Source organism: Dissoconium aciculare (genome assembly GCF_010015565.1).
Source record: "Dissoconium aciculare CBS 342.82 unplaced genomic scaffold K489scaffold_3, whole genome shotgun sequence".
NCBI classification, from domain to species: domain Eukaryota; kingdom Fungi; phylum Ascomycota; class Dothideomycetes; order Mycosphaerellales; family Dissoconiaceae; genus Dissoconium; species Dissoconium aciculare.
In genome coordinates, this window is record NW_022984953.1 from 1888829 (window position 1) to 1901138 (window position 12310).

The 12310-nt window shown below is 51.7% G+C and overlaps 5 protein-coding genes across 5 annotated transcripts; 2 read left to right on the top strand and 3 right to left on the bottom strand.

The window, feature by feature from the left end:
* Positions 1–357: 357 nt before the first annotated feature.
* On the top strand, positions 358–2074 carry K489DRAFT_408150 (uncharacterized protein; the record flags this gene model as incomplete). Its single annotated transcript, XM_033607443.1, has 2 exons — positions 358–1899; positions 1955–2074. 2 exons carry the CDS (start codon positions 358–360, stop codon positions 2072–2074), a joined length of 1662 nt encoding a protein of 553 aa, XP_033462535.1.
* Positions 2075–3086: 1012 nt separating this feature from the next.
* K489DRAFT_408151 (uncharacterized protein) lies at positions 3087–5261 on the bottom strand (the record flags this gene model as incomplete). Its single annotated transcript, XM_033607444.1, has 1 exon — positions 3087–5261. One exon carries the CDS (start codon positions 5259–5261, stop codon positions 3087–3089), a length of 2175 nt encoding a protein of 724 aa, XP_033462536.1.
* Positions 5262–6506: 1245 nt separating this feature from the next.
* Positions 6507–10461, bottom strand: K489DRAFT_159493 (uncharacterized protein). Its single transcript, XM_033599288.1, has 2 exons — positions 7102–10461; positions 6507–7041 (listed from the first exon to the last, which is right to left on the bottom strand). The coding sequence occupies exons 1-2, from the start codon at positions 10297–10299 to the stop codon at positions 6565–6567; spliced, it is 3675 nt and encodes a 1224-aa protein (XP_033462537.1). The 5' UTR covers positions 10300–10461; the 3' UTR covers positions 6507–6564.
* Positions 10462–11155, bottom strand: K489DRAFT_159492 (uncharacterized protein). The gene has a single exon (XM_033599287.1). It carries the CDS (start codon positions 10969–10971, stop codon positions 10624–10626), a length of 348 nt encoding a protein of 115 aa, XP_033462538.1. The 5' UTR covers positions 10972–11155; the 3' UTR covers positions 10462–10623.
* Positions 11156–12164, top strand: K489DRAFT_159491 (uncharacterized protein). Its single transcript, XM_033599286.1, has one exon. It carries the CDS (start codon positions 11341–11343, stop codon positions 11905–11907), a length of 567 nt encoding a protein of 188 aa, XP_033462539.1. The 5' UTR covers positions 11156–11340; the 3' UTR covers positions 11908–12164.
* Positions 12165–12310: the final 146 nt, after the last annotated feature.

The window sequence follows — 12310 nt, forward strand, 5'->3', positions numbered from 1 at the left end:
GACGCGTTAACGACGCGTTGAGCAAAAAGCTTCGAGATTTAATGGTTTGTTAGCCCTGAATATTATCGATAGCGGCACATAAGCCTGGTCATTGTAGTGACGACATTGATGATTTCGCCAATCAAAGCTAGGTCGATTACGCTCTTTGTCCTATCACGTCCGGTAAGCTACGGCGTTCTTGCATGTAGTACGTAAGTTCCAGGCAGGTTCACTACATATAGATGACGAGTTGCTCTTCGGAACAGCTCTGGGCTCTCGTACATGCCTTTCTCACGAGCTGTCGCGTCTTCATTGTTTGCACGTAACACACTTTTTGCTGAAAGGTCGTCCAGAAGTTTTTCCACATCCTTCACAGTCATGACTACCGAGTTCAAGCTCAAGGGCCTCACCAGCGTCAACCTCAAGAACGGACAGACGCAAGAGGCCGCGGTCGAAGGCATAGAGGAAGGAAAGGTCTTGCTTGCCAAGCACGACAATGTCATTCATGCATTGAGTGCGAAATGTACTCATTACGGAGCACCATTGGCAAAGGGTGTCCTGACTGCCAGCGGTCGGCTCACATGCCCGTGGCACGGAGCTTGTTTCAATGTGAAGACTGGCGACATCGAGGATGCGCCTGCAATCGACCCGCTTCAAAAGTTTGAGATTATCGAGCGAGATGGTGCGGTCTACATCAAGGGCGAGGAGGCCGCCATCAAGGCCAACAGACGTAACCTGAGCATCAAATGCCAAGCCAAGAGCGAGGACCAGGTTCTCGTCGTCGGCAGTGGATCCGGTGCCGTTGGTGCCATCGATGCACTCCGTGCCGGCGGATACAGTGGAAAAATCACATCAATCAGCGATGAAGCACACCCACCAATTGACCGAACTAAGCTCTCCAAGGCCTTGATCGCGGATGCATCAAAGATCGAGCTGAGATCATCAGAATACTACAAAGAAGGTGATGTGCAACTCATCAATGGCACTGTCTCATCAATAGACTTCAACAGCCGAAAGGTCAAGACCGAGGACAACAGGGACTATTCATACAACAAACTCATCCTCGCCACTGGAGGTACACCACGCTCTCTGCCTCTTGATGGACTCAAGGGCGACTTGAAGAGTGTGTTCCCTCTCAGAACTGTTCAACATGTCAAGGACATCCTTGGCGCAGCTGGCGAGGACGGTGGCAAGAAGATTGTTGTTGTTGGCACTGGATTCATCGGTATGGAGGTTGGCAACGCTCTCGCGGGCAAGAAACACCAAGTCTCTATCATCGGTATGGAGAAGGAGCCGATGGAGAAGGTGATGGGTACGGAGCTTGGTGCTGTATTCCGTGCTATTCTTGAGAAAAATGGCGTCAAGTTCTATATGGATGCCTCCGTCGAGAAGGGCGAGCCTTCAAGCAAGGACTCCGGAAAGATTGGCGGCGTCCTTCTGAAAGATGGCACCCTCCTCGAAGCCGATCTTGTTGTTCTGGGTGTCGGTGTCAGGCCCGCCACCGATTACGCTAAGGACAATGATGCAGTGAAACTCGAAAAAGACGGATCTTTTGCCGTCGACGAATCATTCGCGGTCAAGGGCTTGAAAGACGTGTTTGCCATTGGTGATATTGCAACCTACCCTTACCACGGCCCTGGCGGAAATGGCAAGCCCGTTCGAATCGAGCACTGGAACGTCGCTCAGAACGCTGGACGCAGCGTTGCCCAGACGATCAACAAGCCGGACTCCAAGCCGAAGCCATTCATCCCTGTCTTCTGGTCTGCTCTTGGCTCTCAATTGCGCTACTGTGGACACACGCCGGAAGGCTTCGATGAGGTCATCATTCACGGCAACACCGATGTAAGCGAAGGCAAGCAGAGTTTTGTTGCGTACTATGCCAAGGGTGAGGAAATCGTTGCTGTTGCAAGCATGATGAAAGTAAGTATCTACCTGGGCCTCGTTTCGCAAGTGGTCTTTACTAACGTGGTTACAGGATCCTTACATGACACAAGCTGCTGAGCTCATGGCACGCGGTGCGATGCCGAGTAAGAGCGAGATTGATAAGGGCGTAGACATTTTAGAGGTTGGTGTGCCCAACGAGGTGAAGATTTGAGGACGTGACGAATCAGTCACAAGGGCCACGGCGCATTACGGAAAACACTGTTGTAATCAATCAAAACTTAGCCTTGATATTATGGTAGAGCAATTATAATGACGATGCAATCCCACAGCTCCTCGCCAAATCTCATGCTGACAGCTTAGATCAAACAAGCGTTACTGTTGATTGTAGAAGGAGAACATCGCATGCGGGTCGAATAAGAATGATGAAACCATGAAGGTCCTGCGCTTCATAAATTCAAGGCCGTTTCTGTAGTTTAACACAGAAATTCCCCGAAAAATTCCAACGTTTCATTCACATAGACGCATGCCTCACAAACGTGGACATCAGTTGGTTCGCTTGTCCTTTGCGAAGGATGGCACTCCCGTTGAGATGAAATGTACGAAGTGGAGCACTGGTGGTAGTAAGAAAGGTTGACTATCAGACCACTCGTATCAGCCACCACGATCCTTCGACATGAGTGCCTACTGCACCACACTTGCAACATACCACAACAGAAGCATCCAGTAGAAACTCCAAGAGCTAGGATATGGCGTCTCCAATGTGATCTCCAGCTGTCCGCTTGTCAAAGGCGTAGGGAAATTCTTGAAGCGTTCCATGTACTCTCGGCGAGCATCCTCCACTGTCATCGACCATAGCAGAAGGTAGAGCGTAATAACAATTAATTTGACCAAATCGCCGAGAAGGAAGAGGAGCTTAGGCCGCCCGCGGGAACGGCAGATGCTCATTTGTATGGCAATGATCGAGAGGACGAAGGACCAGAGGAGCAGTTGAGTTGTTATCACGCTATTGTTGCGGTCGATTTCTCGTATTGCTTCCAGGTGCCACAAGAAATAAGTACTGAGGACGCTTTGTAGTGCGAGACTGGCAGTGCTCAGCCCGTACGACGAGGTCATTCTTGTGGATCTGAGCTCGAAAATTTCCAATAGCAACAGTATAGGGTCCAGGCTGGAGCGATACATCTCAATCGTGAAAACAATGACGGCTTCCTGCGCAAGCTGATTGCTTATGTCGGGTTCACCTCCTTCCTCTGCAGCCATTCCAGCCATACGCAAACATCACCACAAATCTCGAGCGCTCTTGCCTTTTTTGTAGTATCCTGTCCCTCGGCCTCTTCTTTGGCGGTCGCGGTCGTGAGAGGGTCCTCGGCATGCGTCGAAGGTACGATCACCACTTCTGCGTTGGGCAATACCTGTACGTCTATGCTCCGCAATTTTCGAGATTCTCTGTCTATGAACGTCAAACAGAGAGACGGTTGGGGAGATGTCGTCATTTCAATGTCAACACTGAAGACCGTTGCCTGCTCTTCGTGTTTGACGAAGGATTTGGAAGCATCTTCAAGTGACAATTTTGCGGTGGTCACGGCAGAATCTGGGGTGGCCAGGTTGCTTGACTTGCTCGATGCCGAGGTGTTGCTAGCGAAGGCGCCCCGTAGCAAGGACCCAAAATACGACCATTGTCGAAGCGTCGGTAGTAGCTCAATCAGCTGTCTGGGGTGCGAAAATGGAAGTTCCTCGAGGCGGCAGCCATAGTCTGACTTGTGGACATTCAGTGTATATCGATGTGCTTCGTCAACTACTTGGCCTTCTCGCATCGTGGTGACTGTTCGCATGGCCGAGATCTCGGGTACTACACCTTCCTCAGTCGGGCTATCAAGTAACATCGCCTGATATGAGGTAAATCCAAAGCTTGAATTTGTCACGCCAAGTAATGCGAAGATATTGTTCGCGGTAGACATCGGAACTATGATCGGCGGGTCTAGTCTCGCTGTGAAATGGAGGTCCGGCAGCTTGCTTTCACTTTCGATAGCCATGCTATCTACTTCGAGGCCTGCATCTGCCTTTGACGTGTAGGTCGGCGGCGGTTCCTGCCAGGGCAGGCCTTGCAGGGAGTCTGCTGGTGGAATTGTGAAGACTTCGGGAAGCCAGCCATCTGATATCCTGATGGGCGGGCACAGGCTTGTAGAGGAGCTTGCAATGTCAATACGGAGAGCGTGTACGCCAGCCTCGGCATTGGCGGAAACGTCGCCGCTTCTCTTGTCATCGGTGTCCATTGCTGAAGGGTCCTGGATTATGTGCGAAGCACGCAATGGTGCTGCCCAATACTCGATTGCCAGCCCGATCTTACCTCGCTCATGCATCGTCGGCCTCCCGCTTCGCTTGCGAGCGACTTCTGATTCGGTACGTTCATCATCTGAGAAAGCGGCGCTCGGGTGTAGCCCCTGAGCCGGCAGGGCATCCCTGGTTACTGTTGTCTCGGCATCGTATAGGCGTCTAAGACTAGAATATAATCCGCTCATGGCCTCAAAACAGTTGACACCATCCGACAATCTGTCTAGTCTTGCTACATGGCTCAGATGAGAGGCGAAGGAGTCCAAGGGTGTCTGTAGAAGAACACCGTCCTTGGGAGCCAGATCCTCCCGGAGAATTCTGCCTGCTGCTGTTCCCTCTTCTTCCAGAGTCTTCCCTTCACCACTGAACATGACCGCAACATTGCCAGCAACGTGGTTCTTCAGCTCGATATCAATCAGAATGGATTTTCCCGCAATTCCTATTGTGCGATTGCCAACCTTTCTCTCTTTCTCATCAGCGCTGAGTTTTTCCGCATCGATGTCGTTCTGCAGGCCTAATCGTCGCGAAACTCGCGCTATACTCTCCTCACTGACTCGGCTCTTTGCTTTTCCTATCGTTTGCAACACTTTCCTCAACTTGAGCCGCCGCTCTTCGTCCTCATTTCGCTTCCGAAGCCCGCTCATGGGCACGTCTAAGCCACTGAACCCACTCAGGCTCGGCAGCATGGCGGCACTGGCAGCGCCCAGCAAAGGCGTAGGTATACTCATATGTCCTGGAGTCCCGCCGGACGTTGGTCCTGCAAGATCGAGGCCCAGCCCTGCCAGTGGGGTCCCAATGCCTGCCATGAGCGTAGTCGGCGACGACCCTGCACCAGTTTGACTGAGGGTCCGAACCATTGGTGATGCGCCAATCGTCTTAGAAGCTTGCCCACCAACTCCAGCACCACCCGGCATCTTTCCACCAAGATCTCGACGGTTTGCGGCGGGTGATGTCATGTTGCGCGGAGCCGGCGACGAAAGCCCAAGGTGCGAGGGTGTTGTGACATGGTTTGCAGTCTTTTTGGAGGCCATTGCAGAGCCGTGAGGGTGTGAAGATGTCGGCGTTGACATCCTTTCTTCCTTACGTACTCAAGGATGGCCTCTTCAATAACGAGCAATATTGTGGAGAGCTCGATTATCTCGGAGGACGCGGTCTACGCTGCTATCTGCCGCGAGTTGCCAAGCTAACTTAATTAAGCAATTCAAGTGTGACGCGACTTCACGTGTGGCGTGTGAAAGTCCATTCGAATGATGAGACACCTCAGACGCCAATGGACTGTTAAGGCGGGACAATTACGAACACAACAAGGCGGGTTACAGTGCGATTTATTAGCACGCTGGACTTTTGGTTGAAGAAGACACATTGAAAGACTCAATCTGAAGTCATGCAGGAATCGCCTCGATATCACATCTCAGCCGACCTCGCCAGCTGATCAACAGATCTTTCGCCTCGTCCTCAGTAATCGCTTGACCTGCTTCGTCGACAGGCTCATAGTTTGTCGACTCGATGGTGAGCCCTTTCTCGCTAATGAGCAGCTCGTGTTTGGATGTCCTCTTGCAGCTCCGAGCAAACCATCCTCTGTACAACCTGGTTTAGCGCCTTTCATCAGGCAATCAAGACCGGTCGCGCTGGTAAGTAAATCCCATTGAATCATTTTCAGGCTCCTCATGAACTTTTCCTGGCCCCAGGTAGGTTACTTTGGGCTCCTGTGTTGGTGAGTTTTGTGCTGGTTCCATTCTCGTGAGTCGGCGATAATGCCCTGGCCTTACGTCTAGAATGCCTGGTCTTAACTAGGGAGTTTTGACCAATTGACCTGCACGGCTACTTCCATGAGGCTCTCGGCAGAGACATTGCTGTTTCTTAGGCGAATTCTCCGCACGAAGCCCTCCAGGGCTGTTTCTGAGACTGTGTCAGACCTGACTCTCGCTTATTTTTCCTTACGTCGTATCAATCGAAGTGAAGCAATGTGTCTCCTCATCAACAGCCATGCATAGCATGACAACAGAGCACACCTACATTTTTGAACTATGGACTTTTCAGAACTAGCTGGTTGCAGCGGAGGCCATGAGCAAAAATCCCAAATAGGTAATACAAATGAGAAGATTACGAGGGTGCAAGGGCACTTCCTGATGCTGCCTCTGAAGGCGAGCGAAAGAGATGAAAGCAAATTATTTACAACGCCTCCAACGCCATCGCTTTTGAGAAGAAATAAGAAATGCCCAGTCGGGACTTCGTTACCTGCATGTGACTTGCTCTAGAAAGTAACAAATCTCGAAGCAATGTGCTTTGGCAAGCGCCGTAGGTGGTTCTTCACATCATATCTGGCACATGGTAAAATTCTTGGTCATGGCGAGTCTTTCGAAAGTCATGGTCTCAGACCATGGAGTCTCCACGTAAAGGACTGAAAGGTTTTTCAGTGCCGTCACTTACGTTGTTAGGTGAGGTTGCAAAGTAGCCGGACGCGATCGAGGGCTGTGCCGACAGTACCATTGGAGAAGTGACATCCTGTGGTGCAGAAACTGCGGTTTTGGGTGAAGGGGTCGATACAGGTGGCAATGCTGCCGCCGCTCTTCTGGTGGACGCCGAGCGAACGACTTCGGACACCGTGAGCTGCTCTTGTCCGACCGGAAGGGGAGGCGTAAGTTCATCCGCAACCTCTTCGGGAATGGGCGCACAATATTGCTTGAGGACCTTCTTGAGTTGAGGTCTTCGAATCGGTTTGGAAAGGAAATAATTCATGCCGGACTCAAGACAGTCTTTGATGTTGCTTTCTTCTGCGAAAGCTGTAAGGGCAACGATAGGCGCGCTGTATCCCATAGCGCGAATGAGACGAGTACTTTGCAGACCATCCTGGTGAAAACGTCAGCAAGAGATTCAAAAAGAGCACAAGGTACTAATTCTCTGACTTACCACATTGGGCATCTGCACATCCATGAAAATGAGGTTGAAAGGCACGCCGCCTCCGCCGCCTTCACTTTGTGGTTTCATGGAAGCCTTCACGAGGTCAAGAGCCTCTTGTCCATCTTTTGCCATTGTTACGTCGTAGATCTCCTCGAGCTTGAGCATTCTTAACACAACCTCTTGATTGACTTGGTTATCCTCCGCAACAAGGACCCGTATTCGTCCACACCGGACGCGAGCTCCATCTGCCGCAATCACTTGCATCGTGGCAGATTGCGAGTTCGGTGACCCCATCGGTTGTGAGGACGCGAAAAACGGCGTGGATAGACCGACCAGACGTGGTTGAGAATCGCTAGCCACGTTGTCAACCACCGACATCTTATTCCCTGCGGGGGAAACGCCTGAACTCGGAGAAGGATATTCGTCGTTCCCTTCGGATCTAGCCAGGCGTTCCTGAGAGGTATTGTTGCGCTCCTTGTGGTCCTCTCGTACAGAATTCTGACGGCTGAGATCGTCGAAACAAAAATCTCGCGAGGAAGAGGCCGAACTGTCAGTATGTGACTTCACGTGCTTGAGCGGGATCTTGAGCGTAAATTTTGCGCCCTCATGCTCTTTACTCTGCACACGGATGCTGCCCTGCATAAGGCTGGCTAGTTGTGAGCAAATACTCAGACCTAGACCAGTACCGCCAAACTTCTTGCTGAGACGCAAGTCTCCCTGCACAAAGGGCTCAAAGATTTGTTTCTGAAGATTTTCGGGAATACCGGGTCCTGTGTCAATGACCTCGAATTCGAAGTACAGATTCCAGCCAGGTGGTGGCGGCGGTGATCCCGCACGGTCTACCACTGGAGGCTGAGTACTGTTCCGTGCGCTGCCGCCTTGAGTCGAGCTATACCGCGCTGATGAATGAATTGAAACGTCAGAAGCCCGTGTTTGGCGGGACGCTCGGCGAAGGGTCTTCGAATTCGTCGAGCTTGAACGTTTGTCGATGTCGGTGGGCATCTCCGAAAGACAGCGCAATATGAGAGTTACTGTACCGCCCGAAGGTGTGAACTTCAGTGAGTTTGATACCAGATTGATTACGATCTGCAAGATGCGGTGCATGTCGCCCCAGAGGACCATGTCACGAATCTTACCAGTGCCGTCAGGACCCAAGTCTGAAGGTTCAACAACATTGGGAGTTTCGCTGGAGGCTCGCGGAATGCCCTCGTAGATGACGCGAAAGTCAATTTTGCCTTCCGATGCCTGTTTGTCGAAAATAGCCACGGTCTGTGCGGTAATTTCCCGAAGTCGAAATTCCTTCTCGTCCAACGTCAGATGCTGACCTACCTCATTCTTGCTGAATGTGAGGAGGTCTGTCAGGAGGTTGAATAGAAGATCACCACTCTTGTATATTATGCCAAGAGATCGCTTGAGCCGAATGGGGTCGTCTTCCTGCATGCAGACTGCGCACATGCCCAGAATACCATTCAGTGGAGTCTTCAGCTCGTGAGAAATGTTGGCAATAAACAATGTTTTGCTTTCGTTGGCAGCTTCCGCAGCTTTCTTACTCAGTTCAAGTTCTGCAGTGCGTTGCTGTACTCGCTCCTCTAGTCTCGTGTACTGCATCATCAACTCGTCGGACATCTCGTTGAAGGTTCCCGTCAAATCGGACAACTCGTCTTGAAAGAATTGACGGCGATGCTTGACCTTTTGCGGGATGCGGAATTCACGCTTTTTGCGCTCTTCCCGCATGGTCTGGGAGTCTTGATCATGGCCTCGGTGCCAGTTTGTGATTCTGTCGAAGAAGCCTCCTTTGCGCTTCGGGCCTGTACTGAACGCGCTCGACATCCCGTTCATACCATCGTAGTTGCCTTCAGATTCACTGCCGTACGATCCCATGCTATCACGACCGAGAGGGCCCGGAGGTTTGATTGATCTCGTAGTAGCTTGTCGAAGTCGTAGAATGGGTAGAGAGAAGAAGTGTGCCAGGGGGTATGCAATAACGGCCATAAAACCGGCAGTGGCAAAGAGGCATGCCAAGATGATGGCTCGTAAGCGATTGATCGGAGCCCACACTTCACTTCTTTCCATTTCAACAATCACCACCCAATCCACCAGATCGATTCGCGGAAGTGCCCAGCCAACGCTGACCTCTTGTCCTTTTTCGTTCGTGGCCCACAAATCAACACCGCCCATTTCCTCATTGCCATCACGGACCGCGTCCACTGCGGCGTAGATGGCTGGGTATTTGCGAACACTGAATGACTGTCTCGACCCGCCCCACATTTGCTCTGGATGCCGGGCTGTATCGCTGTCATTCAACGGGATGACATATTTGATCGGGAAGTCAGGCTTGTTCTTGCTGCCTTTTTTAATGGCGCTGGGTGGGAAGAGATTGTTCTGCGTGGCGGGACTCATGATCAGGAGCTCCCCGGTATCGTCAAGGCCTTCCTGCGCCCGCATCACGTCTGAGATGAGTGATGCGTCCATCAGCACTGTAAGGAATCCAACAACGTCCGATGCACTTGTGTTATTCACGATCGGCATCGTCATCGAGACCATTGAAAAGGTCTTATTTACCGCCCATGGACCTAGTAGCATGGTCGATCCTGGAATGAGCGTGGTACCGTCGAAGTAAAGGTCATACGGGTCGCCAGTACTGTTGTAGAAGTCGCTGATTGTCGTCATGTTCGGATAAAGCATCGGTGGAAATCCCAGTGGTCCAGCGTCGGTGTCATTTGCTCCCAACAAAATATGAGTGCCGTTCGGATATTTGTATGGGAGCTCAATTTGCCCGATGGTGCCAACTGATGTCGTATTCATCAAACTATGACCTCCCGCAACCCCTGTGCTATTCTTCGGGAAGACCATCGATTGAAGTAACAGGGTTTGCCCAATGGATCCGTCGCCACCTATGCCAGCCTGCATATCTGTCTGTGCAGAGACCCAATTTTCGGCGGAGTTATTGCCATAGTAATTGTAACGCATGAGGGCTCGCTGTACGAGAACTCGGGTGGTTACAAAGTTCGCTGAGGTCTGCATCAGGTTCAAATTCGAGGCCAACTGAGCTGCCTTCAAAGACGCAGTAAGTTGCAGACGCGATGCTCGCACATTGAGCACGAAGTCATGAACTCGTACCCATGTTGCGATGGAGACGACCGAAATTCCGATCAGTGAGGACAGCAGCAACAAGCTGCCCAGCTGGAACCGGATTGGAAAGCGCATGGTTTGCTACCACTCGGATTGATAAGTAATAGGATGGATGCGAATGATATCGTCGAAGTTCGCCCCTTGTCTTCCGCCTGAAGACTGCGCCGCTGGTTTCCACCAGATTGCGTAGAGACCGGGAACTCGAGGAGAAATTGTTAGAGTATCTGGCGATATGATTTGTCTGACGCCAGCTTGCATTCCATGTCAATGAAAGGTGATGTAAACGGTCCAGTTCGGGTCATATCATGGTCGATGGTTGTCCAGCAAGTAGTGGGCGGGAGATTGCGCCCAACGAGCTGACACGTGAGTGACTTGGTCAACCTCGAGGCACTATGTCGATCAGGTCTTGCGGCGTCTCAGACTTGTTCCGGCCGTGAAGATCGGCAGCAATGGCGTATGCGTTATTTCGCTCGGTAGACAAATCAAGAACGGAGTCCGGTCCAGTCGATGTTCGGGCGGTGGTAGACGGCAAGGACTGCGGTGATAGCAATGGATCTGTCGTTCTGTCTTGTCCGGCGAAGGTCGACGAATGATGAGTGCGGTGGAAGCAGAAAAGGATGGACCACGGAAGATGGGCCTCACAAGCCGAACCAAACAAGCAAGAACGTTGCGAAGAGATCGAAGGAGGACAGAAGTTGTACTTAGTATCAGGTGAGTTGAAGGCCTAGTTGAGGGATTGGTGGTCATGACGGAGCAGTGGTGTTAGACCGGGAGTGGCCGTTACAAGAAACATCTTCTTGAGGTGTTCACCCTGGTGCAACGCCCAGCACGAGAGTGAGCAAGGTACGGGAGGAAGGTGCATGCATGGCAGCCGTGAGTCTCTACCTCTACCGAAAATGGACGCAACAGCTCACAACGAGTCTCGCGTGAGCCGAAGTGATTCCAACGGCGTATCTCGGTCGGTGAGGGGACGGATCGGCAGTTGGGCCGCCCATCACGGATCGAAGCCATACTCACACTGATGGGTGTTGAGCGAGACATGCGACACACGACAAAGCGCAACGATGGGTGCGCCGGCGGGCGAAATGGCCAAGCCCTCTATCGTCGGTCTGAATCATGCGTCTTTCAATCTCCACACATTCCCGCTCTCCCGCTGTAGTGATAATGAGTACGGCATCCTTCCTCATGCTGTACACGGCATATACACAAGCGAAACTTCCGTCTGCGACATCCTTCCTCGAGGAGCCATCCCCGTCTCATACCTTGGCGAGAAAAAAATCTCGGCGGAATCACATAGCAGTCCCGCGCTTGGGAACAGACCTGCATGGCTGGGGATCTGCGATGGGCCCCTTCTCAGCAGAGCACCTGCATATTAATCATTCGAGGCGTGGAGGGAGACAATGGGGGTTTCATGCGGCTTCTCATTGGCCGAACGGAGCAATTGCATGCTGGCCACCTTGCCGAAGCTCTTTGGCCGTGGCGCATGTGTGGTTCTGGATCTGGTGCTGCACCCGAAATCTGGTCATCAATCGTTCCCTACGCACATCCATCGGACAGGGTTGCGGAATCAAGCTTGGAGATGAAGATACGTGCTTACCGCCAAGTTCAGATGTCACGCAATCTTGGTATCGCGCTTCTCTACCACTGAAAGGGCACAATCGATGGGATTCCAGGCGTGTATAAGATACACTCCGGCGACCAGGTTACGAACCCGTAGGAACATAGTCCGACTTCCATTAACCTTGGAACGCGTGCTTGTGTCAATCATTTCCTATGTTGATCTGGAGCGAGCTACGAACGCACAGCATCTCTAGTTCCCTTCTCTAGTAAATTCGAGAGACATGGCTGGAAGTGCTAGCGGGTGATATGTCTATACGTGTGTACCTATGCTATACACTTCGGAGACTACCTAGGTAGATATTCGGTCCCAAGCACAGGAGGACAGCCGCAATGCCTGGAATAGACTCCGATACCTTATTTGGGCGGATTTCCAGAATTATTATTGTTCCTAGTTTCGTGGGGCTCACATCTCGATATGCTTAGCTCAAGGTTCGACAAGGGACAAATACGTCCAACTTGTCCGTGA